The sequence below is a fragment of the Camelus bactrianus genome, chromosome 18 (assembly GCF_048773025.1).
Source record: "Camelus bactrianus isolate YW-2024 breed Bactrian camel chromosome 18, ASM4877302v1, whole genome shotgun sequence".
Classification (NCBI taxonomy): domain Eukaryota; kingdom Metazoa; phylum Chordata; class Mammalia; order Artiodactyla; family Camelidae; genus Camelus; species Camelus bactrianus.
The window spans coordinates 13,749,015-13,776,703 of NC_133556.1; the positions used below are offsets into that span (position 1 = coordinate 13,749,015).

The 27,689-nt window shown below is 54.0% G+C and overlaps 3 protein-coding genes across 10 annotated transcripts; 2 read left to right on the plus strand and 1 right to left on the minus strand.

Moving 5' to 3' along the window:
- Positions 1-88: 88 nt before the first annotated feature.
- PRSS53 (serine protease 53) lies at positions 89-6,866 on the plus strand. Of its 4 annotated transcripts, none has more exons than XM_074346038.1 (13): positions 89-222; positions 810-868; positions 1,679-1,773; positions 2,709-2,729; positions 2,836-2,998; positions 3,315-3,580; positions 3,681-3,871; positions 4,014-4,233; positions 5,026-5,176; positions 5,261-5,505; positions 5,592-5,737; positions 5,957-6,173; positions 6,482-6,866. In XM_074346038.1, the coding sequence occupies exons 2-13, from the start codon at positions 810-812 to the stop codon at positions 6,499-6,501; spliced, it is 1,794 nt and encodes a 597-aa protein (XP_074202139.1). In that variant the 5' UTR covers positions 89-222; the 3' UTR covers positions 6,502-6,866. The 4 variants fall into 4 exon arrangements, with proteins under 4 accessions (XP_074202139.1, XP_074202140.1, XP_045364245.1 ...); XM_074346039.1 differs by having other exon boundaries at positions 99-222; positions 1,594-1,773; XM_045508289.2 differs by lacking the exons at positions 89-222; positions 810-868 and having other exon boundaries at positions 3,717-3,871.
- ZNF646 (zinc finger protein 646) lies at positions 6,787-16,166 on the minus strand. Of its 5 annotated transcripts, none has more exons than XM_010972427.3 (3): positions 16,043-16,166; positions 8,687-14,085; positions 6,787-7,388 (listed from the first exon to the last, which is right to left on the minus strand). In XM_010972427.3, the coding sequence occupies exons 2-3, from the start codon at positions 14,001-14,003 to the stop codon at positions 7,267-7,269; spliced, it is 5,439 nt and encodes a 1,812-aa protein (XP_010970729.2). In that variant the 5' UTR covers positions 14,004-14,085; positions 16,043-16,166; the 3' UTR covers positions 6,787-7,266. The 5 variants fall into 5 exon arrangements, with proteins under 5 accessions (XP_010970729.2, XP_045364238.2, XP_010970728.2 ...); XM_045508282.2 differs by lacking the exon at positions 16,043-16,166 and adding an exon at positions 15,715-16,023; XM_010972426.3 differs by lacking the exon at positions 16,043-16,166 and adding an exon at positions 15,324-15,559.
- Positions 16,166-27,370, plus strand: ZNF668 (zinc finger protein 668). Its single transcript, XM_010972430.3, has 3 exons — positions 16,166-16,299; positions 21,702-22,368; positions 22,808-27,370. The coding sequence occupies exons 1-3, from the start codon at positions 16,251-16,253 to the stop codon at positions 24,018-24,020; spliced, it is 1,929 nt and encodes a 642-aa protein (XP_010970732.1). The 5' UTR covers positions 16,166-16,250; the 3' UTR covers positions 24,021-27,370.
- Positions 27,371-27,689: the final 319 nt, after the last annotated feature.

Consider the following 27,689-nt stretch of genomic DNA (forward strand, 5'->3'; position numbering starts at 1 on the left):
TCTCCAGTCTTTCCTCCTCTGGGACCAGACCAGAAAATACGAGTCAGAGGGAGAGGAGGGCCCACCTGGGAAGGATGGTTAGTCCCTTCTCCAGGATGTGGAGTCAGCAAGACCTGGGGTGCCATCAGCCCCCACCCCCAGGAAACAGGCTGGCAGCTTGTCCTTGCTGCCTACAGAAGCCAGGCCTCGTCTTCTGGGAGGGCCAAGCGTGCATTTGCAAGGGTGAGCTGCGCTTCTGATTCTGTGCATGCTTGCTGGGAAATTTTTCCTATAGTCTAAATTTAATCCCTCCAGCTGCCTTATTTGCCACCTCAAGCCAGTCTTGATGGCCCTAGAGGGCCAGGAGCAGGTTGTGAGTGTTTTGTTTTGTTTTGTTTTGTTTTTCCAAATGTGTACTAAGCACTCATCCACATGTGAAGCATTGTTTAATAACATGATATGTGTCGACTCATTCAATCCTTATAGCAACGGAATGAGGTAGGTATTATTATTAAAGTCACCCCTTGGTATCCACAGGGGACTGGTTCCAGGACCTACCCACTCCCTAAACCAAAATCCAAGGATGCTCAAGTCCCTTATAGAAAATGACATGGAATTTGCATATACCCTGCACACATCCTCCCATATACTTCAAGTTATACTTTAAAGTCATCTCTAGATTACTTACATCTAATACAATGTGAATAGTTGTAAATACAATGTAAATGCTATGTAACTAGTTGCTGGCATGCAGCAAACTCAAGTTTTGCTTTTTGGAACTTTCTGGATTTTTTTTTTTTTTGATCTATGTTTGGTTGAATCCGCCACAGATGCAGAACCTGTGGATACAGAGGACCGACTGTATCCCTATCTTGATGAGGAGACTGAGGTACAGAGAGGCTAAGTAACTTGCCTAAGATCACACAGCTTGTTTTGGGGAGGGGGTTAGGGAGCCCTCAGGACTTGAATCCATCAGGGCCATCTGGCTTCAGTATCTGTACTCTTAATTGGAGCCACAGCTGCCTCTGGGTTGGGGTCAGGGTTCCTGAACAGTCTGGGCTGTCCCAAGTTAGAAGCCAGGAAGGGAGAAAGGGTGCGCCAAGTGTTCTTCCCTCCTAATTGAGTCTTCCAGCACCTATGAGGTGTAACCCTGTCTCCCGGGAAGGTGACAGAGAGGCATTGAGATTTGCTGGTGTCATACCTAGCAGGAAACAGCCTTGGCACCTCGATATAGCCCTGCACACCCTGCCTCTGAAGCAACGTAGCAGGGGAAGGTATGCAAAATCCAGTTGGACCCAGGCCTGGGAGAGAGGCAGGGAAGCAGAAATGAAAAGTGAGAACTGGGAGGGTCCTTCACCTGTTCCTGGGGAACAGCTTCCATGCTGGGAGCAAGTTTACTCTGCCAGGCTTCGGTCTAAACATCTTTATGTTCAACAATTCTGAGTTTTTCAGATAAGGCACAGGCAGGTTAGCTGTCCAAGGTCACTCAAGTAGTCAGTGGGGGACCTGGGATTTGAACCCAGTCTGGGCATGGCAGAGGCTCAGGGAGAGGTGGTGAAGAGCCCAGGGTCACAACCACAGCCCCAGAGCTAGGAACTGCTGGCTCCCTTCCAGCCCAAGAAAAGCAATGACACCTGAGTCGTAGCAAGTTGGGGGTGGAGCAAAGGTGGAGCTAGGAAGACCCAGGTGGCTTCTCCAGGAACCAGAGCACAGGCGGCAGAGTGCCCTGGAGCAGCATGAAGCAGAGCTGGGGACCAAGGCTGCTCATCCTGGGAATGGTGGTCCTCGTAGAGGGTGAGTCACCCGTATCTGGGTGGGTGGGAAGTGGTATGGGGTTCACAAGCCATCCTCTGCCCCAGCAGCCCCTGCAGGTGTGTGAAGGGAGCCTGCCTGTGGGGTGACAGTTTGGCACATAACTGTGTCTGGCTGTGCATGGGGAGGTGTATATGGCCACCTGTGTCCAAAGGGGTGTGACTTCCTTGAGCTGGATTACAGTCTACATGTGCGGGAACTGTCATTACGCCTGTGTGCACCCTGTGCCCCCGTCTACCTCTCTACTTCCAGAATGGCATTAGGCAAGTTCTGGGGCCCTTTGGCCTCAGTCTCCCTGTCTTTACCTACTACCCACCTCTCCTGGCTCAGATGTTCAATGGGCATGTTTGTGTGTGTCTGTGATGGGGAAAAGGCAGGGCAGGGAACCCTTTGGTAGAGTCTCTGGCAGATTCTGGAAAGGTGGGGGAGTCTGAGTTGTCAGAACAGGGGTGGGGTGAGTCTCAATCTCTCGGCGCCCTCCCCAACTTGGACATGACGCAGGCCTCTAATCCTTCCTCTTAGGCCTCCACAGCCAAGGGCACAATTAAGCTAATGCTCTCCACATGCACAGGTTGCCTCCCTGACTCAGCAGCAGGGGCAGGAGTTGGGGGTTCTGAAGCCTGGAGGAGGGCTGGCCTTGCCCCAAGATGAACCCCAGGCCCTGCCCCTCGGGCCCAAGAGTGCTGAGCACAGCGAAGAGAGAACTAATTACTGAGTGTACACTCTGAATAGGTTCCAATAAAAACTGTTTCTTGATCTCATATAAATATTTTCATTCTGGGAGGGGCTGGTGAGGTAGCCCCAGAGTCATAGGCAAGGACCCAGGCAAGTCCCCCAAACCTGTCCCCTCCACCAAGGCTGGGCCAGGCAGGTGAGGCTCCCTCCCCCAAGTCTCACCTGTGTCGCTCTCTCCCCAGGTCTTCTAGCAGCTCAGCGTGGTAAGCTCTGGGGCCATGGGGCCTGGGTCATACTCGGGTCTGGGTTGGGCCTGGGGTGAGGGCAGAACAGGGGCCTGCTGTCAGCCTGACCTACACCTGTCCACAGCATGCGGGCAGCGTGGCCCCGGCCCCCCCGAGCCTCAGGAGGGCAACACGGTGGCTGGCGAGTGGCCGTGGCAGGCCAGTGTGAGGCAGCAGGGGGTCCACATTTGCAGCGGCTCCCTGGTGGCGGACACCTGGGTCCTAACTGCAGCCCACTGCTTTGAAAAGTGAGTCATGGCTGCGGTCAAACAGGGTTTCTGGCTTTCAGGGTGGGTGATTTGTCCCCAAACCCCACAAGACTGAGCCCTGCCCCTAGAATAAAGAAGTACCATTTATTAAAAACACGCTGTGTGCTAGGTACATACTATCAACAACTATTAACAACCTTTTTGGTAGAAGCCTTACAAATGAGAAAACAGGTTGGGAGAAGGGTAGACTTTGCTTAAAGCCACAGGTTTTGGCCCTTCTTTCACCTACTTTGTGCTGCCTCCCATGGTGTCCCCCTTTGCACTCAATGCCTGGGTCTTGTCCCTCCCCTTCCAGGGCGGCAGTGACTGAACTGAACTCCTGGTCAGTTGTTCTGGGATCTCTGCAGCGTGAGGGGCTAAGCCCAGGGGCTGAGGAGGTGGGGGTGACTGCTCTGCAGCTGCCCAGGGCCTATAACCACTATAGCCAGGGCTCAGACCTGGCCCTGTTACAGCTTGCCCACCCCGTGGCCCACACACCCATCTGCTTGCCCCAACCTGCCCATCGCTTCCCCTTTGGGACCTCCTGCTGGGCAACTGGCTGGGATCAGGACACCAATGATGGTAAGTGCTGGCCCAGACTACAGCCCAGAGAGGAACTTGCCCAGGGTCACACAGCTTCAGCTGCCAAATGTCCCTGTTCCCTGTCTCCCTTGCTCCACAGAGCCCTCTCTGGTCCCAACCCCTTCTCTTTTGCCAGCTCCCAGGACCCTACGGAATCTGCACCTGCGTCTAATCAGCCGCCCTACGTGTAACTGTCTCTACAATCGGCTGCACCAGCGGCTGCTGGCCAGCCCGGCCCGGTCTGGGATGCTGTGTGGGGGTCCCCAGCCCGGGGTGCAGGGGCCCTGTCAGGTCTGAGGAGGATGACAGGGGACAAGAAGGGGAGGGAGCCTAGCCTCAATCCACAGGGACGGGTGGGAGGACCGCAGGTAGAGGGTGTCCACCCAGGGTGGGTGCTCAGGTGTCTGCCCTTGACAACACTGCCTGGCTCCAGGGAGATTCCGGGGGCCCAGTGCTGTGCCGCGAACCTGATGGACACTGGATTCAAGCTGGGATCATCAGTTTCGCATCAAGCTGTGCCCAGGAAGACACTCCTGTGCTGCTGACCAACACGGCTACTCACAGCTCCTGGCTGCAGGCTCGAGCTCAGGGGGCAGCCTTCCTAGCTCAGGACCCTGAGACCCCGGAGATCAGTGATGAGGACAGCTGTGTAGGTATGAGCAGCAGGTGTTAGGAATGGGACATGTGGGGACCTTCCCCAGGCCTGCATGAGGACTTCCGGGCAGTGAGTGGAAGCCACAGTGGAACAAATTTCAGCTCAGAATAGAGAACTGGTACAGGGTGTCTACACACTGCCAGGGGCTAACGAAGAGGCTTTTAAGGCCCCTTTCCACCCCTAGGATGGGAAGAGCCCCGTTGAGGCTAAGAGGCATAGACGCCTTGGAACTTTATCCACTTGTAGTTTGGGTAAGGAGGGATTTCTGAGATCTGATTGATGGTTTAGGGGTAAGCTACATATTTCCAAGCAGGGACTCAGCAAGATTGGACAGGGTAGGGCTCCTGCTCAGTCGGGCATTAATTTTGGCATTAAGTGACTAACATGCAAATTGCATGTAAAGTAATTCCCAGGAAGGAAGCTCTGTCTTGATGGTAAGAGAAGCACTAATGAGCCAGGAGTTCTGGGGCCAGTCCAAGCCCAGAGGGGTGCAGACAGGTGGGGTGGGGGAAGGATGAGCAGGCCACTCCCATGAGACTGGACCATCGGGGTTAAAAGCTTAGGCCCTGGGTTTTGAATCCCTAGTCGGCTACCTGCTGGTGGTTACTGAGCTGGAAAGTCACTTAACCTCTCTGAAACTTTGGATAACTTTGGTAATGAGGGTAACAAATATTCAGCTTAAAAGGACATTGTGAGGATATTTGATAGCACGTGGGAAACGCTTAGCTCAGAGCCTGGCATGCAGTGAGCACTTAGCAAGAAGGCAGATGATGTAATCTGTCTGTTTCAGCCTGTGGATCCTTGAGGAGAGAAGGCCCTCGGGCAGGAGCTCCCTCCCCATGGCCCTGGGACGCCAGGCTGAAGCACCAAGGGAAGCTGGCCTGTGGCGGAGCCCTAGTGTCAGAGGAGGTGGTGCTGACTGCTGCCCACTGCTTCATTGGGTGAGCCCTGTCTCCCTCATCTTTGTGCCTGCACCCTTGCCGGCAGCTCTGCCACCCAGTGCTGTCAACTCTGTCCTTGCACAGGCGCCAGACCCCAGAGGAATGGACTGTAGGCCTGGCAGCTGAACCAGAGGAGCGGGGCCTGAAGCAAGTCATCCTGCATGGGGCGTATACCCACCCGGAAGGGGGCTACGACGTGGCCCTCCTGCTGCTGGCCCAGCCCGTAACACTAGGTCCCAGCCTGCGGCCCCTATGCCTGCCCTATGATGACCACCGCCTGCCTGATGGGGAACGCGGCTGGGTCCTGGGGCTAGCCCGCCAAGGAGCAGGTATGTAGGTAGGTCAGGGCCACCAGCAGCTGTGCATCCAGTTTACAGGCCATGGAGGCAGCTGGGTCTTCTCCCTCGTCCTGCAGGCACCAGCTCCCCTCAGACGGTGCCTGTGACCATCTTGGGGCCCAGGGCCTGTAGCCGCCTGCATGCGGCCCTTGGGAGCGACAGCATCCCCATTCTGTCAGGGATGGTGTGTACCAGTGTTGTGGGTGAGCCGCCTGGCTGCGAGGTGAGCCCCAGTCCCCCAAACCTCACTCCACAGACCCCTCACGCTGCCACTCATGAACAGACCTCCTGCCATGCTCGCGCTCAGACCCACCTTTCACCTAAATCAGCCTTTCTGCCATCTGGCTCCCAAGTAGCCAGAGCCTCAGCCCAGGCCCCTTCTGCCCCCTGCAGCTACCTGGGGAGAAATGGAAGTCACTCAGTGTCCCTTAACCCCTGACAGGGCCTGTCGGGGGCACCGCTGGTGCATGAGGTGAGGGGCACGTGGTTCCTGGCTGGGCTGCACAGCTTTGGCGATGCCTGCCAAGGCCCTGCAAGGCCTGCTGTCTTTGCGGCGCTCCCCACCTATGAGAACTGGGTCAGCAGTTTGGACTGGCAGGTCTACTTCGCTGAGGAGCCAGAGCCTGAGATTGAGCCTGGAAGCTGCCCTGTGAACACGAGTATGTGGCCCTGGGGCCTCCCTGTCAACATCTGCCTCTCCAGATCGCTTCTCCCTCGATCTAGGGCAGGATCTGTCCTGACCCACCTGGAGCTTCCCTGGGTGGGGTGGAGTAGAGGACAGACCTATCTGGATTCAAGTCCTGGCTCTTCGTCTCTGTTTGACTTGAAGCACGCCTCTTGACCTCTTCAAACCTCACTCTTCCCATCTGTCATGGGGCCTAAGGAGCACTGCCTACCTCTTCCTTGGAGGGAGGGAGGGAAGCTGTGAGGACAAGATCAACCCCACCCTCCTTCCTCTCCTTGACAGGCCAACCAGCCGGCTGTTGACAGGTGGCTCTGGGACGCCGCAGTTACAGGGAAGCAATTCCCACATCTCTTTTCCCATGCTCTTACCCCATCCCCCTGACACACACACCCAGGCAGGCCCAAAGGTGGGCACAATGGGCTCTAGGAAGGAGCCTGCCCCGACCCGCAGCTGCCCCTGCTCCCCACCCTGCAGGACAGGGAGACGAGGCCTGTGGGTGCTCCCCCACACCCAGCTCTGCAGTCCGACGCAGGCATCCCCAGCTTTCCCTATTCCTCATCCCCTCAGAAACAATCACACCAGCCTCATACTTTGAAAATTTCTTTTTTGGGGGGGAGCAATTTTCCTGTTTTTTTTTTTAAACTTAAATAAATTGTTACAAAATAGATTTTAGAAAATAAGTTACAAATTGTAGTAAAAGGCTCCCCTTCCACAGGCAACATTCCCACCTGCGGCTCTCTCTGAATCTGCCTCTCCCTGGTGTTGGAATCTGGCTGGTGAGGGGGGCCCAGCATCATGGCCGAGCCTGCCACTGGGTTACTTGCAGAGCTGGTCACAGGGAAGAAGGTGGTGACAAAGGCTGGGGGAAAGGGGGTCCTTCAAGGACAGGACAGGAGGAAGACCTCACCCCCTCCTTGGGAAAGAAGCCAGATCTGGGTCCTCTTCGCCAGGTGAGAGGAGAAAAGAGCTGGGGATGCCCAAACTACTCCTGAGCAAAACAAGGAGATCAAGCCTTTCCCTGCAAACCTGCCCCCCACCCCACATTCTGATCTTTGGAGAACTGAAGTTCAGAGGGAGAAGCTTAGGTCTGCAGGCCACTGGGGTGAAGGGTCCAGGTGTGGGGCTGTGGGGGTGGGTGGAGGGGGCAATGACAGGTCCCCTCTGCCTGCCGCTGGTGCCTCTGGGGATCCTGGGGAGAGAGAGAGGAGGTCACTGACTGAGGGGGCAAACTCCATACAACTTGTACCCCCATCCCTAGCCCCGCAGGCCACTCCCCATCGCCCATGGCCCCTGAGGCCTGTATGAGAACTCCCAATTATCTTCCCAGACCTGGCTAACTAGCTCCTCGCTCGTTCCCTTAGGGTCACAAAAAATCTTTTATCCTGAAAGTCCTCTTGTCAGCGCTCTCAGGGGCATCTCACCACTGTCCCCTCCTTCCCTGACAGTCTCCCTTCAAGGGCCCACCATCTTAGGGACACCCACCTTTGGTGGCCACTAAATGGAAGGGGCCCTGGGAGAAGGGCTACGGGCCCCTAGAGGAGGTGGAGAGCGAGACCAGGACCTGCTGAGGGAACAGGCTGTCCCACTCCTCCACAGCCTTGTGGAGGCTGGGCCGAGGTGCCTTTCGTGGGGAGTCCCCTTGATAGAGGACAGGAGATAGGGGCTAATGACTGCTGTTACTACAGCTGAGCCTGGCTTCAAAGAAACAATTATCTGTGACTCAGTTCCAGTTAAAGGTGTGCTGATGGGGAGCAGGGTGTGCAGGTAAAAAGGGTGATTTGATTGGATCATAAAAAGGAAATATGCAGCAAAGAAAGAAGAGGAGGATTGAAAAACAGGAAGGAGAAGAGACGTGGGGCAACATAGGTGGGAAAGCGCCAAGGGTCTAGTTGCCAAGAAAAGAGGAGGTGCAGAGATAAGACGCAGGGAGAGGGACAGGGAGCTGGGTGCCAACTAGCCACCCAGTTTCCCTGACCAAGTCGGCGTGGAAGCCACAAAGCGGTCCAGTCTGGGGACTCCCATGCCCTGTTCCTCATTCCCTGCCTCCTTGCCTACTCTAGGAAGGAGCAGACCCTAGACCATCTTTTCCTCTGGAAGTTATTACTTAACTGGCTGGTTCAGGAGGGTTTCCAGATATAGCAGCTAGATGGTACCCAGCTACCTCCCCTCCCCAAACAGACCATTCCTCTTTGGCTCCAGCAAGGCAGAGGAGCCTGGGCAGCTCCTGACCACTCCCTGCCACCCCCAACTGCCCCAGCCCACCATGCTATTCGCCTGACCCAGGGCTTCAGATCTCAGCCGCTCAAAAGGTAGCATCCTCAAACTAGCTTTCTCCATATCCCAGCCCCCTGCCACTCCCTGGGACCCATGTGATCCTCTTGCTACTTGCTTCCCCCGCACCTTGGGACCAATTTTAACCCTCCACTGTGTCCCCACCTCCTCTGGGACCCTTCAATCCTATGCCCACACCCTGTCATGCCCCCGTACCAGAGCTGGCCACTGTCCGTTCCTCCTGGTGCTGCTGCTGGTGCTGCTGGAAGCTGATGCGGCGGCGGAAGTGGCGAGGACAATGGGAGCAGGTGAAGGGCCCCTCCCGGGGTGCATGGACCCGCCCATGGCCCTCCAGTCGGGCAGCTGTCCGGAAGGCCTTGCCACAGATGCTGCAGCGGTGGCGCTTGGGGTCCGTGTGGGTCCTGCCGTGGTTCTTAAGGGACAGCAGGTTGGGGAGGAGTTTGGGGCAGAGGGAACAGGGATAGAGTCCAGTCGTGTGGGCCTTCTGGTGGTTCAGCAGGCTCCCAGCATGGCGGTAGGAGCGCCCACATTGGGCACAGCGGAAGGGCCGCTCCTCATCCTCAGCCCCTGTGGACTTTATGCCTTGGCCTCCATTAGCTCTCCCGGCATTCTCTCCTGGGGCACCAGGGGGTTCTGATGGAGACTTCTGGGCTTTCCCTTGACCAGGGAGATCCACTTCATCCTCCACAGCCCCAGCTCTGGGACCTCTGGCCTCCTCTATCTGGGGTGGCATCTGACTGAGGCCCCTAGCATGAGTCTGCAGGTGACTGGCTAGTTCATGGTGGGACTGAAAGACCTTGCCACAATCAGGGCAGGCAAAGGTCTGGTCAGCTATGTGGTTGTGGCTGTGATTCTTAGTGGCCACAGGATTCAGGAACTCCTTACAGCAGAGCAGGCAATAGTGATGGTCTGTCTTGTGGGTGTTATGATTCAAGGGGCCTTCCGACTGGCAGTAGGACTTGCCACAATGGCTGCAGGAAAAGGAGTGGCTCTCTGGCTGGGGCTGAGGGCTGCTGTCTCCACTGTCCCAGCTATCCATGGGAAACAGACTAGGTCCATTGGGCTGGCTGTTGCCAAGGTGGCAAGGACTCCTGGGGACACCGTACCCTGACTTGTCTTCTGGCTTGGTCAGTACGTGACCCCCAGGAACCCAGTCTCCATCATGATTCACGGATCCCCCGTCCCCTTGCCACCCATCTGCTTTCCCTGGGCCCCAGGACATTGGATCTGTGGCTTCTGAACCTGCTGCCCTGATGGGGCTCTGAGTCTGCTCCACTGGCCTTGTGGCTACATCCTCCAACTGGGGCACCGAATCAGTACCACCCAGTCTGTCTTCTAGTCCCTGGTCACCGCCCTCTGGGCTATTTGGGCCTCCCTGACCACCTTTGGTCTCCTCCTCATGCTCTCGCAGGTGTTGCTCCAGAGATCCCCGGCCAGGGAAGCCCCGGCCGCAGAGGGCACAGCGCACAGCTGCCCGCCGGGACCGCCCAGCACGCCGCCGCCGGCTCTCCGAATGCAGCCTCTGGTGGTCCTTCAGGGCCATGCGGTTGGAGTAGGTCTTTGGGCAGGTGGGGCAGCTATACTGGCCCATCTCATGGCTCCGCCGGTGGTTCAGGAGGCTGCCGGCGTGGCGGTAGGTCCGCCCACACTGCCCACAGCGAAAGGGCCGATCTTCCCGAGTCAGCTTTCGGGTGCACCCACCCCCACCACGCTCAGCATGGACTCGCTGGTGGCTGGCCAGCTGTTTCCGCAGGCGGAAGGCCTTCCCACACTCGGTGCAGCGGAAGCGCCGGGGATCCGCGTGGATGCGCCGGTGGTTCTTGAGGGACATGAGGTTTGAGAAGCCTTTGGAGCAGGCCTGGCAGCCAAAGTGGCCGGTCTGGTGGCTCTGTCGGTGATTGATGAGGCTGCCAGCGTGCTTGTAGGACCGGCCGCACACCTCGCAGCTGAAGGGCCGTTCAGAGCTTGCCTCGGTCTGGCAGCCCTTCTCTGCGGTCTCCAACCTCGGCTCCATCTCCTCCCCCTTCACAGTGGTCTCCTCCCAGGCCTCTTCTTTCACCCTTGCCACCTCCTCCAGGGGCTCCACTTTAAGTTCTTTCTGGAACTTCTCCACTTCAACCTGCCCAAGGCCCTCCTCTGCCCTGTTCTGGGGCTCACTGCTGCCTCCTGCCTCTGGGATGGGGCCCACCTGGGGCTCAGAGCCTTTGCAGCGTGGGTGGTTTCGCAGGTGATTACGGTAGGCAGCCAGGTTGGGGTAGCAGCGGGAGCAGACGGGACAGATGAAGTCTCCGGTCTGATGGATCTTCCGGTGGTTCACCAAGCTGCCCCCATGGCGATAGGTCTTGCCGCACTGGTTGCAGCGGAAGGGGCGGGGCTGGGCCTCCAGAGAACTTTCTCCACCCTGTGCACAAAGGCTGTCTGCAAGCGCAGCACCTACCCCCTCTCCAGACTTTGTGTCTTCACCCTCCCCAGAGAGAGAGGTCACCGTGCCCTCAAAGACGCCATCTGCAACCATCCCTGTGGCATCACCTGACTCTCCCGGGTGATGAATGAAGCTGGGAACCTCATCTGTAGTATTTCCAGAACTCTGGCTTTGGTGGTGACGCTCCAGGCTCCCTAGGTCATCATATGTCTGACCACAGCAGCCACAGATGTGTCCATAACCGGCTCCATCCAGTGCCTCCACCTCCCGCTGCAGCTGATTCAGCAGCTCTGCTTCCGAGAACTGCAGTGGGGGGCTGTGGGTGGAGGCTGCCCCTGCTGCTCCTTCCTCTTCCCCCTCTTCCTCCGAGCCCTCAGTCATGCCAGAAGAGTCATGAGCCTGGCGCCGGTGAAGCCTGTAGCCAGCCCGCCCAGGGAAGATCATGCCGCAGAGGCAGCAAAGGAAAGGCTGTGCTGAAGCTGCCTCCCCAGGCCCGTGTTTCTGGAAGTGGCTGCGCAGGGCAGGCAGGGAGTCAAACTCCTTTGGGCAGAGGGAGCACTGATAGATGCCCGGTGGGTGACAGGGCCTGTGGCTCAGCAGGCTGGTGGCATGGGGGAAAGAATGCCCACAGTCAGAACATGTGTGGGAGACCTCAGCCTGCCAGCCATCAGCGGCTTCGGCAGAGCAGGGAGGGGAGCTGGACTGGCCAGTGGCTGGTTTCTGATCTTCCTCTACCCCAGGGAGGCCATCACAGAAGCGAGTCTCACTGCTTTCCTCACCGCTTGGGATGTCCAAGTTGTCAAGGAAACAGGCCTCCTTCCTTTCCAGGCCTTCCTCAGTGCCTCTGCTCTCTTTATCACCCTGGAAACAGGCCTCATCCCTCTCAAGCCCACATTCGTCCCTTTCAGCTGCAACCGGCAAACAGCCCCCATCACTTTTCATGTTGCCTTCGACTCCTCTAGGACTTTCCCCCAGAGGGTCTCGGGGACAGTCCAGGCCCTCACTGTCTTCCACCAGCTCTGTTGCCCAGTTTCCACCTGACGGGAGTTTGGCTTCTCCCCCACTGCCGCTGGTGCTGCTGGCCCGCCTCCGGTGCCGCCTGCTCCGCCGTCGACTGTGGCGACGCAAGTGGTTCTTCATGGCAGCCATGGTGTGGAAGTGTTTGGCACAGGCCCCGCAACTGAAGTCTCCTGTCTGGTGGGTCTGCCGGTGGTTGATGAGGCTGCCTGAGTGGCGATAGCTTTTTCCACAGTCTCGGCAGGCAAATGTCCGAGGAGGCGACACCCTGGTCTCCGTCCTGCTGTCCTCCCCATTGCCGTGGGTCTGGCCATGACGTTCAAGGCTCTCAGGGTCTTCAAAGAGCATTCCACACACGCTACATATCTGTGGTGCAGTCCGATCTGCTGCTGGGGGAACATCAGTGGTCGTCCCTTCATGTTTGCACCCAGGCCCCTGATCTGTGTGTGGGGCTGCCTCTGCTCCCATTGGGTTGGGCGGGAGTTCCACCTTAAGGTGGCTGGGGGGACCTTCAGCCCCTGAGCCTGCGCTGCGGCGGGCAGCCTTGCAATGTACCCGCACGTGGTTGCGCAGGGCCATAAGGTTGGGGTACTTACGGGGACAGAGCGAGCACTGGTACTCTCCTGTCCGATGGCTGTGGCGGTGGTTCACCAGGCTCCCCCGGTGGCGGTAAGCCCGACCACACTCAATGCACTTATAGGGGCGGTGGTCCACAGTGGTAGGGGGTACATCTTTCTCTTGGTGGGTGGTCTCAGCCAGGGGCAGGGGAGCTGGCAGCATCGATGGCTGCCCATCCTCTCCAGCTCCTTGCTGGGGTCTGTGATGAGCCCGCACATGGTTTTTGAGGGCAGCTGCGTTGAACAGCTGCTTAGAACAGATGGTGCAGGGATAGACACCTGTCTGGTGGCTCTTGCGATGGTTAATGAGGCTTCCAGCATGGCGGTAGGTACGGCCACAGTCCCCACAGCGGAAAGGCCGGTACTCCTCCAGGCCGCTGTCCTCCAGCTCCCTGGAGCCATTCAGCATCCGTGTACCAGGGAGTTGGTCCTGGCTGCTCTCGTCTGTGTGTCCATTGGTGGTGGGCATCCCTTTCTCCTCCCACAGCCGCTCTTGACTTTCACCCTCATGTGACTGCTGGTGTTCCAGCAGCTCTCGGGGGAGCCGGAAGGCGCGGGGGCAGTGGGGACACTGGTAAGGCCGATACTGGGCATGGAGTCGGGAGTGGTTCTTCAGAGCCATGAGGTTAGAGAACTCCTTGAAGCAGATGGCACAAGGGTAAACACCCAGGGTGTGGCTCTGGCGGTGGTTGGTGAGGCTCCCGGCATGTTTGTAGGTCTTGCCACATTGACTGCACTTGTACCGCCGCTCCTCCTCAGCAGGAGGGGACTGGGTGGGCTCCTGGACCCCAGTGAAATTCACTACTGATTCAGCCAAATACTGTTCCAAATTGCTAAGGAGACTGCTAGCTGGGGTGGGGAGTGGTGGGTCTCTGGCAGAGTTGGTGGTGGGCCCCCAGCCCTCTGCGCCTTCCTCAGGATCTGGCTGGCTTTCCCAGCCTTCTCCTAGTCTGGAAGGTGGATCCTCCCAAGTGCCCAGAGCTGCCCTAGGGTCAGGCCCAGACTCAGAGCCAAGTGTCTCTTCAGTGTGTTTTTTCTGGTTTTCCCAGCCTTCCCTAGGGCCAAGCCTCTGGCCCCAGGAGTCAGTGGACATTGTCTCCCCCTGGAGGTGTGGAGTGGCTTCCTTGGGGCGGGGGGGCCTGCGCCGGCGGCGGCCTTCAGGAGCATGAGTCCTCATGTGGCTTTTGAGGGCCATGGGATTGGTGAAGTCCTTGCCACAGGTGGTACAGGGGAAAAGACCAGTCTCGTGGGTTCGGCGGTGGTTGACCAGGCTCCCTGGGTGACGGTAGCCCCGCCCACACTGCTGACAGCGGTAGGGCCGAGGGATGCTGTCGACCTCCTCACTGTCTTGATTAGAAGACGGATGGAGCAGTTCGCGGTGCCGTGACAGTTCCGGGAGGCTAGGAAAGTGGCGCTGACAGTCTGAGCAACTAAGTGAGGTGGGCGTGTCCTCCATGGGGCAGTGTGGCAGAAACCTGGAGGTTCAGGAAGAGCAGGCAGGTGGCAGCAGCATCTTCCTCTGGTGGATGGTCCAAGGCCTAGGAAGAGGAGGTAGTGGTCAGAAAGAAGGCTTGAGTTAACTTTGCCTCTTGGTTCTATGAGCAACAAGTTCACCAGAGGTCACAGAGAGGTCCCCTATGCAGCAATGCCCAGAGACTGGCTTCCTACTAGATCTGTTCTGGAAGCACCACCATTTAAAGCTTCCCTGCACACAAGCTCCTCAAATATGGAAGCTCCCCTAGACCTAACTCACCCCTAGAGAGAGGTATAGATGAGGAAACTAACATCTAGAGGAATGAAATCTATCTCTGATCACAGACCTATTCTGAAAAATGTCTTACTGTCCCTAACTCTCTGCTCTCTGTAGTCCTGAAACAAACAACCTATCTTCTGTGATGTCTTAAAAGGAAACCTGAGCCTTTTCTAGGATTTTCAATAAGATAAGTCCAAGCCTCCCTTCTTCATTCCCCAAATAAACAGAGTAGCCTAGAGGCACTGAAAAAGCAGCTTCTTTCTGCAGTTGACAGCTGAAGGAACTGAGCGGTGAGGTTAGGAGGCCACCTTCAGAGGAAGGGCTGGCTTGTTTCCCAACCTCCCCTACTCCTTTCAAGGCCACAAAGTCTCCTTTCTGAAAGATTCTCTTGGGTTCCCTGGATCCCAAACTATTTTCCATCTTGGAAATTCCATCCATTTCTGGTTCTTCACCTCCTTTCTTTCTCTTTCTCATGCTTTACCCCCACCATCCCTTCTCATTTTTCCTTCTACCTCCTCTCATAATACTGATGACAACAGCAGCCTGTGCTACCTAAGCATTACCAAGTGCCAGGCACTATGCTAAGTAAAGAATATCCGTTGTGTCAATCTTCACAACACACAGCAATTGTCTCTGTTATCTCAGTTTACATATGAGCAAACTCACTGACTCAATCTTTCCAAAGCCCTTGCTCTTTCCATAACAGGCCCCCATGACTCCTACATCACCTTGGCCTTCTCTGACTCTGACTCTTCATATCCATGGGTCCCTAATACAACTCCTATCTCCGACTCTAAACCCCTTACTGAACCTGCTCCCATAATTCTCACCTCACAAAGGTCCTTCGTTCAAGAGTCCCCTCTCCTAATCAACCACCAAAGAGGTCCACTTGCCTCACTTATCTCCTTGGCCAATTTTCTTTTAGGACCCCTACCTCGCACCAGTGGCCCCTTCTCGTTCCCGCCGCGGGTGCGTCCGTTGGGGACCGCGAACGGGAGTGCGCCTGCGCACTGGGACCCTCACCCTAACTGCAGCCGCGCGCCCCAGGGGTGGCTGTGGGGGTCTCTCGCGCTCCCACACACGCACTCTCCGCCAGGGCTCCTGGGAGGTGGGAGGAGAGGTAAAGAGGGATAAAAGAGGGGGAGAAAGAAGGAGGTAGAGGAAAGAGGACGCAGCTGGCACGAGCCAGAAGTCTACCCCCAGCTCCGCGGACACTTCCTATTGTTACTAGGAAACAGGAAGTGTCCTGGCCTCAAAAGCTTCCCCGCGAAACTTCCGCCTTGAGAATACTTCTGTCCCGCCTCCAAGCAGCGGTTCCACACAAACACACTTCCGGCGCTGGGTAAAAAGCCGCTGACGCGCGACTCTGACCCCGCCCACGTAGGTCAGAATGCTGCGTTGTTTCTGCACTAACCTTAGCCACACTTCCGGGAAGAGCCGCTAAAATCGTTCCGGTGCATGCTGGCTGAGCGCAGAAGAGGGGAAAAAAAGGGTTCTGCAGACCTGGTCTCAGTAATTTAGAGACACTGCACGAAAGTGGGGGGCTGCCTGAAAAACTTCCCAAGACAGACGTAGGAAGCTTCAGTCACTCCTTGTTCTTAAGGGAAATGTTGTGGAATATAAGCTGATTTCGGTACTACAAATCTTGAACATGGCCTTTCTGTCCTCCCACCTTCTAGTTCATGGAGATCTAGCCCCAGGCTAGCAATAGCTGCTGCATCCCGTAAGCCTGTCTGGTGTACCTTGTCATTAGCACCCACAGAGACCCCCTTGCAAGCTGTTTTTCCGCCACCTTCAACTGGGAGTGCTTCGGAAACTTTGCTTTCCTCCCTAGCCGGGAAAGCTCCCTTCCACTTCCGCTCGCCGGCCCCGCCTCCTCTCCCTCACCCTCCACCCCGCCCGCTGGGTCCTAGCGCCTGCCCCTCCCTGGTTGTGTCCCGGGATCCGTCGATGAGAGGAGCTGCCGCTGACGCCACGAAGCCAGCCCAAGTCCGTTCAGGTAGGAAACGCTGGCGGGAAGCCGCAGGGACCCCCGGGCAGCCCCAATGCGGACGCAACCCGAGCGGGCCTCAGTTTCCCTGTGGGTGCAGAGGGCGGATGGGGTTGTCCTGGCGCGAGCGGCGCGGGCGGGGCGGGAGGAGTGCGGCCCCGGGAGGGCGCGGGCGGGCTCTGGGCCCAGCGGGTCCTAGAACCCGCCGGCTGTCCCGGCGGACCGGCTGCAGCGGACGCCTGGCCTCCGCCGGCACGGCTGCCCGCCTTGCGCGTTGCGGGCCCGGGGGTCCTAGAGCACGCCATGTTGCGGGCTTTTGTCCCAGGCGCGCGGCCCGCCTAGCACGGTCCTCGGCGCCTGCAGCCCCCCTCCCCGGCCGAGGTCCTGGCCGCCCCTCCCGCGGTCCTAGAGAACGCCATCTTGCAGGCCTTTGTCCACAGTCGGCCTTTGGTCCATTCATTTGTTCATTCTGTCATTCTTCGTTCACTCCTTCTTGCCACAGTCTCCGATGAAGGGCCTTCTTCGAGAAGAGTCAGCCAGGGCCCTGCCCTGCGGGGCTGTCTGTCTGGCGGGGGCCCCGACAGGGAACGAGAAGGGCAGGGTTTCCGCAGCTCTCGACCCTAACGCCCTTCAAACTCCTGCATCCCTCAGAGACCCCAATTTACTGATAAGGAAACAGGCTCAGAGTGCCGTGGCGCCCTTATCTCTACTGCCTATTAAGTATTCCTGAGGGCACTGGGGAAGCAGGTATTTGAAGGATGCAAATGAGTTTTCCCACGGGAGAAGGCAATGAGAACTACCTGTGGAGATGCATTTAGGTGGGGAAGTTTTAAAATTGTGCCTGGAGCTAAGGTCGCTGTCAGGAGCGGCACCCTGCCGCTGGAGGTGAGGCTGGAAAAGTAGACTGGGATTAGGTTGTGGACTAACCAGATTGGATGCCTAGGAGATGATTAGCTGTCATCTCTGCATAGTTCACAGTTCCCTTCTGCCATCTCACCAGATCTCTCATGGCCTGTGAGACCTATTGGTGACTACTTGTTTAGACATGGGGAGACCGAGGAACAGAGAGGATAAAAAGTGGCTCTTCACCTCATCCCTGCCACAGGGTTCTAGGCTAAACTCTCTGGGAAGTAAATCTCTGCATCCCTGGCATTTAGAGCCTATTCAGACAGCAGGACGTCGTTCCCCTCATAAGAGTCCAATAGTAAACCAAAGACAAGTCTCCCTCACTAAAGCAATGAATCCATTGTGGGATACAGGGGGGATTTTTGGACTTTGTGAACTGGGAGAGGCAGAGAAATTCAGTTAATAAATAATTGTTGACCGACATTCTCACAAACTCCTACTATGGGGGAGGCAGAGGCTATAGACTTGGGTTCAAATACCGTCTCAGTTTGTTTTGGGGCACCAAGCATGGTTCTGTGTGTAAAGGGTACAGAATAATAAAGGTTCTTGGCTCTTTGCCAGCCTAGACTCTTGGGCTGGAGACAGAGAATTAACAACTGAACCACAAAATGTCTAAGTACTAGCAAAGTGATAATCAGAGGACAGAGAGCAGATGTTTGGGAGGCAGACCACCTGGCTTTGAATACTGGCTGTGACCATGATTAGTTACTTCACTGCTGTGTGCCTCAGTATCCTTATCAGTAAAATGAGGGGGGGGACCTCTTTAACTTAGTCTGGGCTACCACAAAAACAACAACAACTCCCCACCAAAAAAACCATAACAGACTGGGAGACACAGCAGACATTTATTTCTTATAGTTCTGGAGGCTAGGAAGTCCAAGATCAAGGTGCTGGCTAATTCAATTCCTGGTGAGGGCTCTTTTCCTGAATGGCCACCTTGTCTCTAAGTTCTCACATGGCTTTCCTTCCATGCATGCGTGTATTCAGTCCATAACAGACTTCCAGACGGTTGTGAGGCTTAGCTTGAGTAGTACACATAAAATGCTTAGAATGATACCTGGGCCAAGGTAAATTTGCAAGGACTGTTATCCAGTTGAACAACATAAAGGAAATTAAAGAGGAGGCGGATACAGAGTGATCAGCAGGAGTGCAGATAGCATTAAGAAAGGTGGTCAGCAAAGCCTTCTTTAAGGAGGTGGCAGGGAGCTGAGACCCAAATGAAATCAGAGAGATAGCGACATAAAGATAACTGGGGAATCGTTTTTCTAGCAGAGGAAACTCCTAGTGCAGAGTGCCTGAGATGGGAAGGAATTTAGGTCTTTGACGGAAAAAAAGGGAACCTGTGTGAGTGGAACGTAGTGAGCCAGGCGGAGAGGAGTGGGAGGTGAGTTGTAGTTCAGAGCCTTGCTGGCCACGGAAAAAAGATACTGGTCTTTGTCCCCAGGAACAGTGGAAAGGCTCATGATTTGGCTGATAAACCTTAAATAAATGAAGGCTAGTAAAGAAAGAGCCCATCCCAGGGACCTGAAGACTTGAGTTTGAGTCTGGGCTCCTTGACTAGTTATGTATCCTTAATGCAAGTTTTTTCCCCCTTATGGGGGCCTTAATCTCCACATCTGAAAAAGAGACTTAGTAAAAATGCCTCTCTCCTAGAAGCTTGTGAAGACCTAAGGATGTAACTTTGGTTCTTAAGTGTTAAGTGTTGGTTGGAATGACCCAGAGAGTAGATTTCTGAGTCCTACCCCACACTCCCTGGATGATTATTGTCACGCAGGGAGTTCACAGAATCACTCTAGGGAGTGGTGGGTGGGTGGAAGATTCCTTCATGAACAGTGAAGTGAGGAGTTGATGGTGGGGTTTTGGACAGGGCCCTAACCAACCTGGCCCTCTACTTCATGGAGCTGGGGCCTGCTGGGACCAACCTGGGACTCCCCTACCATTTCCCCTAGGAAGTGCCTTCAGAGGAGGGATTTACCCCTTCAGCTATCTGGTTTCTGGCTCACAGGTAAGAAAACAGTGGCCCAGAGCTCAGAACCCATGGGTCCAGCCCTCTGAGAGGAAAACAGAAACATAAAGATGGTGGCTCTGGTTTCCAGGCAGTTCTATGGGATGAGAGAAGACAAAAGTGTAACCTGAAGGTGTATTTGAAGGATGCAAAAGAGTTTTCCCATGGGAGAAGGCAGCGGGGAAACCCTGAAGGCTCAGGGTTCTAGTCACTGTGGGACTGGCCCAGGCAGCAGACAAGTCTGGGAGGGCCCAGTAACGCCAGGCAAATTAAACACCTGGATTCAAGTCCCAGCCGCATGACATACTAGCTGTGTGATCATGGGTTAATCACTGACCCCCTTGGAACCTCAGTTTATTTGTAAAATGAGGACAGTAATCCCTATCTCAGGAAGCTATGAGAGAATAAGGTAGCACACTCAGCAGAGTGTCTGGCTCTGAGAAGATTCAGTAATTGAGAGCAGTAATTATTCTTATCTCACTCAGCCCTCACCCGACCCTGTGAAGTAAGTACTATTATTACCTCCATTTTTCAGATGAGAAAACTGAGCTCCTACGGCGTGAAGGAAATTACACAAGGTCACAGCTTTTCTGTGAGGGAGGTGAGATTGGAAGCCAGGCAGTTTAGCTTCAGAGACTGCACTTAACTACAATGCTGTATTGTTTCTCTGGGCCTCAGTTCCCTCATCAATGAAAGTGAGTGATAATAGAACTTTTCTCATGGTGCTGACATGAAGATCAAGTGGGTTAATACATGTAAAGACTCAGGATATAGCCTGTTATTTAACAGGTAGGTGCTCAGTACATGTGAGCTACCATTTTTATTGAGGAAAAACTTTATCTGTCAGATTGTCCAGAGATAGCCTGGAAGGGAGGTAGTGAGGGCCTCATCCAGAGATACAGTTTCCCCTAGAAACTGTAGGGGGAATTCAAGCCATGGGGAAGGTTGGGCCTCAAGCCCTTCAACTTATCTTCCAGCCTCAGGATTTAGTAGGAAAAGTGAAAAAAACAAGCTGAGGGTAGAAAAGAATTGTGTGGGAAGGGGACCAAAAAACCAAAGGAGAAAGAAGAGCTTCTTTTGGGAAGTGAGGCTCAAAGGAAGGATTTGTAACAGCCAGGAAGGGCCTGGAATCTTGCGTGATAAGATGGTGCCATGGAAAGTTCTTGAGCGGAGGACAGAGCATCATCACATGGTACTTCAGGAAGAAGACTCTGGCTGCCTATGCACAGTAGATTGTGTGTGTAGGGGTGGGGGACTGAGGCAGGGCCACCAGGCAGAAGGATTTTGATTCTAATGATACAGCCTTTGCCACTCACCCCAAGGGCTCCTGTGTCCTTCCTGGGTCATAACTTAGAAGCCACCAACACCTGATATGTACAGATGAAGAAACAGGCCTGAAAAGGAGCACGAGAATCCAGGCCTCATGCCTCCCAGCTCAGCTTCTGGGCACACCTGGCTCCCCTCCCCTCTCTATAACACTGACCTTCCCCCCCACCCTTCTGCCCCCAGCAGCTGCTGCAAGCACTCCTTAAGTGGATCTGCCATAATCCTCTTCCCTTCATCCCCTAGGGAGGATGAGCTGGTGTTAAGACTAATGCAGCCGTTAATCCTATTTCCTCCCAGCCATGATCCCCAGGAGCAGCTGGGTGGAGGGTGTATGGGCTCTGAACCGAGAAAGAAGAGGCCTTAGCTAGGGCCAGTGTCCCAGGAGGCCAGGCTAGAGCAGATGCATTGAGTATGAGTCAGAGGCTTCTAACTTCTGCTAGCAATGGCTCAAGCTGCCTTGAGAGTAACTGAGCTCCCCATTACCAGAGCTATGGGAGCAAGAACCATACAGCCATTCCACAGCAGAGGGTGGACCAGGATTCCTATCTGGGGTGGAGTACCTTACATCTGTGCAAGGCCAGAATTCTGTGTGAACAGTTGCTGCCTGTGAAAGCTAACCAACCAGAAGGAAAAGACAAAATATACACACTAGGGACCTACCCCTTCCAGACAGATGGTGCTAATCACTACATTTAGCCCACTGGCTCTGCCCTTTTCGGGACCTACCTCTGTCTTCCCTGGGCACTTGGAGACCTTCAGCCCAGATCCACATCTGGGTAGCCTCCGTGTCTGCATCCTTGCATAGGTCTTGGCCTCTGAACTGAAGAAGGAAGATGGTGAGATGAATGGAGCCTGGGCCTTCTGGGAATGCTACAGGGTTTGGAAAAGCCTAGAGGCTGGGGAGGGAAGTTCAGGTGAACCTTCTGAAGACACCAGCCCCCTCTCTTAGCTTCTCTGAGGTCACCTGGTGGAGCTTCTTTCATCAATGAACAGACTGGAGAGGAAACTTGAGCTCAGAGAGGCAGGAATGTTTGTAAGGAAGGATGTGCATCCTGTGTGGGGAATGCAGATAAGACAGAGTTCTCTCTGAGGCCTCAGAGGGCTTTGGTAAGGAGATCGGCCTTGGCGAATGGGAAAGGGGTGTGGCTTCTGCCTAACATTGCCTCTCTCACAGAAGCCCCGCCCACCAAGGCCATGGAGGTAGAGTCTGTGGAGGACCGGTCCCCAGCCCCTGGCTATAAACGCGCTGGCCGCCGCTATAAGTGCCTGTCCTGTACCAAGACGTTTCCGAATGCACCCCGAGCAGCACGCCACGCTGCCACACATGGGCCTGCAGACTGCGCAGAGGAGGTGGCCGAGGTGAAGCTGAAGCCAGAGACAGACCCCAAAGTGGAGGATGCCAGTGGGGACAAGGTGTCAGGTGCAGCGGCTAAGCCTCGGCCCTATGCGTGTCCGCTGTGCCCCAAGGCCTACAAAACGGCACCTGAGTTGCGCAGTCATGGTCGCAGCCACACAGGTGAGAAGCCCTTCCCTTGCCCTGAGTGCGGCCGGCGCTTCATGCAGCCTGTGTGCCTGCGGGTGCACCTGGCCTCCCACGCCGGTGAGCTGCCCTTCCGCTGTGCGCACTGCCCCAAGGCCTATGGCGCGCTCTCCAAGCTCAAGATCCACCAGCGAGGTCACACGGGTGAGCGGCCCTACGCCTGTGCCGACTGTGGCAAGAGCTTCGCCGACCCCTCGGTGTTCCGCAAGCACCGGCGGACACATGCCGGCCTGCGGCCGTACAGCTGCGAGCGCTGTGGCAAAGCCTACGCTGAGCTCAAGGACCTTCGCAACCACGAGCGGTGAGGGCGTGGGGCTGGGTGGTGGGCGGCTGAAGGGGTTGGGCTGCGTGTACCAATAGGGTGGAGGTATTGAGTTCCACAGAGCAGAATGAGCCAATAGGAAGATGAGTGGGGCGGAACTATCGGGGAGGGTGGAACTAGGGTCTGATTGGCCTGGGTTCCTGGACCACAGGGGGCGGGGCTTGAAGTTGGGCGGCTCAGAGGGTCTCTAATGGAGTCCAGGAGGAGCGAGTGGGGCCTGATGTGTTGTGTGTACAGATGGGTCTGGAACCTAGACGCCCGGCCTGAAGGTATCTTACTCTGGGGCACAGCCCTGTGGCCCTTAGGGGATTAGGCCAAAGCCCCAGCGATGTTAAGGGGCCCTAACTTACCGTGCAGACAGGTAGCGGGGTCAGGTGATGGGCCGCCACCCTCATGCTGGGCCTCCGCCCTTCCACAGGTCCCACACGGGTGAGCGCCCCTTCCTCTGCTCAGAGTGCGGGAAGAGCTTCTCCCGCTCATCCTCGCTTACGTGCCACCAGCGCATCCATGCGGCGCAGAAGCCCTACCGATGCCCGGCCTGTGGCAAGGGCTTCACTCAGCTTAGCTCCTACCAGAGCCACGAGCGCACTCACTCGGGCGAGAAGCCCTTCCTGTGCCCGCGCTGCGGCCGCATGTTCTCCGACCCCTCGAGCTTCCGGCGTCACCAGCGGGCGCATGAGGGCGTGAAGCCCTACCGCTGCGAGAAGTGCGGCAAGGACTTCCGGCAGCCGGCCGACCTGGCAATGCACCGACGGGTACACACTGGCGACCGGCCGTTCAAGTGCCTGCAGTGTGACAAGACGTTTGTGGCGTCCTGGGACCTCAAGAGGCACGCGTTGGTGCATTCGGGCCAACGGCCCTTCCGCTGCGAAGAGTGCGGGCGGGCCTTCGCGGAGCGGGCCAGTCTCACGAAGCACAGCCGGGTGCACTCAGGTGAGCGCCCTTTCCACTGCAACGCCTGCGGAAAGTCCTTCGTGGTCTCGTCAAGCCTAAGGAAGCATGAGCGGACCCATCGAAGTAGCGAGGCCGCAGGGGCGCCCCCACAACAGGAGCTGGTAGTGGGGCTGGCGCTGCCCGTCAGCGTGGCAGGGGAGGGCTCCACGGCCCCGGCAGCAGGGACGGGGCTAGGAGACCCTCCAGCTGGGCTGCTGGGGCTGCCCTCAGAATCCGGTGGTGTGGTGGCCACCCAGTGGCAAGTTGTGGGCATGACAGTGGAGCACGTGGAGTGCCAAGATGCTGGGGTTGGGGAGGCTCCTGGTCCCTTGGGGGCGGCAGGCGAGGTCGGGGGTGAGGAGGTGGACGAGAAACCACCACAGTTTGTGTGCCGGGAGTGCAAGGAGATGTTCTCCACGCTGACGTTGCTGCGACGGCACGAGCGTTCACACCCAGAGCTCCGGCCCTTTCCCTGCACACAGTGCGGCAAGAGCTTCTCAGATCGGGCTGGGCTGCGCAAGCACAGCCGCACCCACAGCTCTGTGCGCCCCTACACCTGCCCTCACTGCCCCAAGGCTTTCTTGAGTGCCAGTGACCTGCGCAAGCACGAACGCACCCACCCTGTGCCCATCGGGACCCCCACACCCCTCGAGCCTCTTGTGGCTTTGCTAGGAATGCCTGAAGAGGGGCCAGCCTGAGGCCCATGCCCCCTCCGCCACACTCCTGGGAGCTGAGCCCCTACAGGGTGCCTCCCGAACATCCCTTTGTCCCAGCTCGCTCTTTAGACTCCAGATCCATCTCTGCACCCCAGGCAGCTAGCTCACCCTCCTGACAAATAGCTGGGGACAGTGGAGGCTGGCAGCAGCTAGTAAGAGACATGGCTCTCTGAGCAGCATTCATTAAAGTATTCACTTTGACATTGGGTTGTCTTCTGTGTTCTGGTTGGGGCTAAGTGAGTGGGAGTTTGGGCATTAGATAAGGTTCAGTGGAGATCCCTGGACTGACAAATTAGAAACTAGAAGGGTCTTTGGGGTGCATCATTTTCTCCAAATATGTTTCAGAATGTCTTGTGACAAGGGTTTCATGGTTAAGTAAGTACAGGAAATTCCTGTACCCTTCTTGGGGATTCTTGGTAATCAAAGTAATTAAAGTCACTGATAAGTCCTGTAATGAACAAATCTATCTAACTTTGTTGAGTCCATACTTGACCTTTTACTAAGTACTTCTACTTTTGTCCTTTTACAAATAATAAACGGAGGCCCAAAGTTAGTATATTTCCTATAAATTGCAATAACAAATTAGGAAATATACTTGCGGTCCCATTCACAATAACAACAAAACCCATAAACTACAAAAGACTAAACCTCACCAGAAAACATGCAAAATCTATATGAAGAAAATGCTATCTCTGTCCTGAAGGATACAAGACCTAACTAAATGAAGACATATCGTATACCTGAATGGAAAGATTATTAAAAGATGTTGCTTCTCCCCAGTTTAATCCTTAAATTCATTGCCATTCAAAAGGACTTTTTAACAGAACATAAAAATTCTAAATTCCTGTACAATATGTTTTTAAAAAAAACAACAGTAGTGATGATGTATTTGACACACTAGATAATCAAACACCAAAGCACTGGAATAAAAGGAAAATAATGACAGAAGAGTAAGTTAATCAGCCAAGTGAGGGAGAGGCTTCAAAAACAGCCCTATTCCTGGGAATGTATTTTATGATAAATATGATTATTCAAATCAGTGGGAAAAGGATAGGCTGTTAAATAACTTTACAGTTATATCCATACTCTGGATGGCTACATACCTTGCAAAGTAATTTTTCAAAAAACAAAAATGAGGCCCCACATTTAGTATAAATTGGTATGGCTTCTTGGGAAGATGATTTGATGTTTATCAAAAGTTAAATGCTTCATGATGTATGTAAGTTAAATCATTATGCTGTACACCTTAAACATACAGTGCTGTGTCACATCCCAATAAAACTGGAAGAGGGAAAAAAAAGTAATCAAACACACATTTTAAAAAATAGTTAAATGCATAAACTCTTTGACTCAGCAAGTACACCTCAAAGAATTTACACCACAGATTTCTTTTCCCACTTCTGTGACAAAACTGAAGATAAAAGATTGTTCGGTGCAGCAAAATTTGTGATAACTGTGAACACCCCATATGCCCACTAGCAAAGGACTAACTTAATGAAGCCACTATAAAATACATTACTTAACTGTTTTTAAAAAATGAGGCTTATCAATCTGTCTTGTTGAACAATATCCAAAAAATATGTCAAGTAAAAAACTGAAGTGCAAAGTACTGTAGAGTATGCTCCTATTTGGGTTGAATTACTCATAAGTACTCAAATTCCTATAGGATATTTCTGGAAGGATACCCAAGAACTGATTCTGGACTATAAATTCCAGCCACTAGGGCCAAAACAGAGCCAAAAATCAGAGTGAACCATATTCTCCTTCCCATCCTATTATCTGTGGACTTGGAGGCCACTAAGTTGGCAGCCTTAGGAAGTGTCCATGTGCAGCCCATCTCCAGATGCACATGCCAGTCATGGGGGACTCTGAAGTACCTGGCCATAGCCCAGGACTGGTACACCAGGTAGCACCTGGAGCAGAAGTTGGAGGTATCCCCTTGGTGTCAGGGGCCTCACACAGTGTTGTCATGTCCAGGCCCTCATGCTGGTTCTCCAAAGCAGAACAAGGTGAGAAGTGTGCACATGGCAACAGCAGGGACGAGGGTGTCATGGCTGCAGGAAGAGGGCACCAGTTTGACCAGGGACACTCACTGCTCATACCCATTCCCATAGCAGGACAAGCACAGACCCCAGGCCTCCTTCCTGTCCAGGTTGGGACCAAAGTCTAAAAGTAAGGGCTCCAGGAGAGAAACAGACACCAGACTGGGGGAGTGGTGGTTGGAAGCAGAACTTTTGTTTACTACTGACTTGATTTTTGATTTTGGTCCCCCTTCTCTGACACCATCAGCATCCCATACCCTAGTTCCTGCTCCCTGAGAACTCAGTCTGACTTTTTAAAAAATTAACAGCATTATTAAAATATAATTCACATACCATACAATTAACCTGTCTGAAGTGTACAGTTCAGTGGTTTTTAGTATATTCACAATCTAATTTTAGAATATTTTCATTTCCACAAAAGAAACTCCACACCTATTAGCTGTCACTCCCTATTGATTCCAGTTCCTCCCCAAACTCCTCTCTCAGCCTTAGTCAATGGCTAATCTACTTTCAGTCTCTGTAGGTTTGCCAATTGTGGACATTTCGTGTAAATGGAGGCATACAAAATGTAGTCTTTTGTGACTGATTGTTTTACTTAGCATAATGTTCTCAAGGCTCATCCATATTGTAGCCTGATCAGTTCTTCACTCTTTTTTTTATTGTCAAACAACATTCCATTTTATGGATATACCACCTTCATTTATCCATTCATCAGCTGATGGACATTTGGGTTTCCATTTTTTGTCTATTGTGAGTAATGCTGCTATGAACGTTCATGTGCATTTTTGTGTGGACATATTTTCAATTCTCTGTGTATATATCTAGGAATGGAATTGCTGAAGCATATGGTAGCTCTATGTTTAACCATTTAAGGAACTGTCAGCCTGCTTTCCAAAGTGGCTGCATGATTTTACCTTCCCACCAACAGGGTATGAATGTTCCAATGTCTCCACATCTTCACCAACAGTTGTTATTATCTGTCTTTTTTCTTATTATAGCCATTCTAGTAGGTGTTAATTTGTGGTTTTTGATTTGCATTTCCCTGATGGCAAATAATGTTGAGCATCTTTTCATGTGCTTATTAGCCATTTAGACACCATCTTTGGATAAATGTCTATTCAAATCCTTTGCCCATTTTTTAATTGGGTTAAGTTTTTGCTGTTGAGTGGTAAGAGTTATGTATTCTAGATGCAAGTTCCTTATGATTTGCAAAAATTCTCTCCCATTGTGTGGGTTGTCTTTTTACTTTCTTGATGGTGCCCTTTGAAGTACAAACATTTTTAATTTTGATGATGTCTAATTTGTCTATTTTTGTTGTTATTGCTTGTGCTGTAAGAGCCATATCTAAGAATCTATTTCCTAATCCAAGGTCATGAAGATTTATGCCTGTATTTTCATCCAAGAGTTTTACAAACACTTAGAAAGTTTATAACTTAGTTATTAATGTATAAGTGTAAAATGGATAAAAGTTTTTTTATAAACTATGAACGTTTTTAATAGCTAAAAGCTCTTACATTTAGATTCTTGATCCATTTCAAGTTAATTTTTGTGTATGGTTTGAGGTAGAGGTCCAGCCTTCTTATTCTGCATGTAGATATTCAATTGTGTC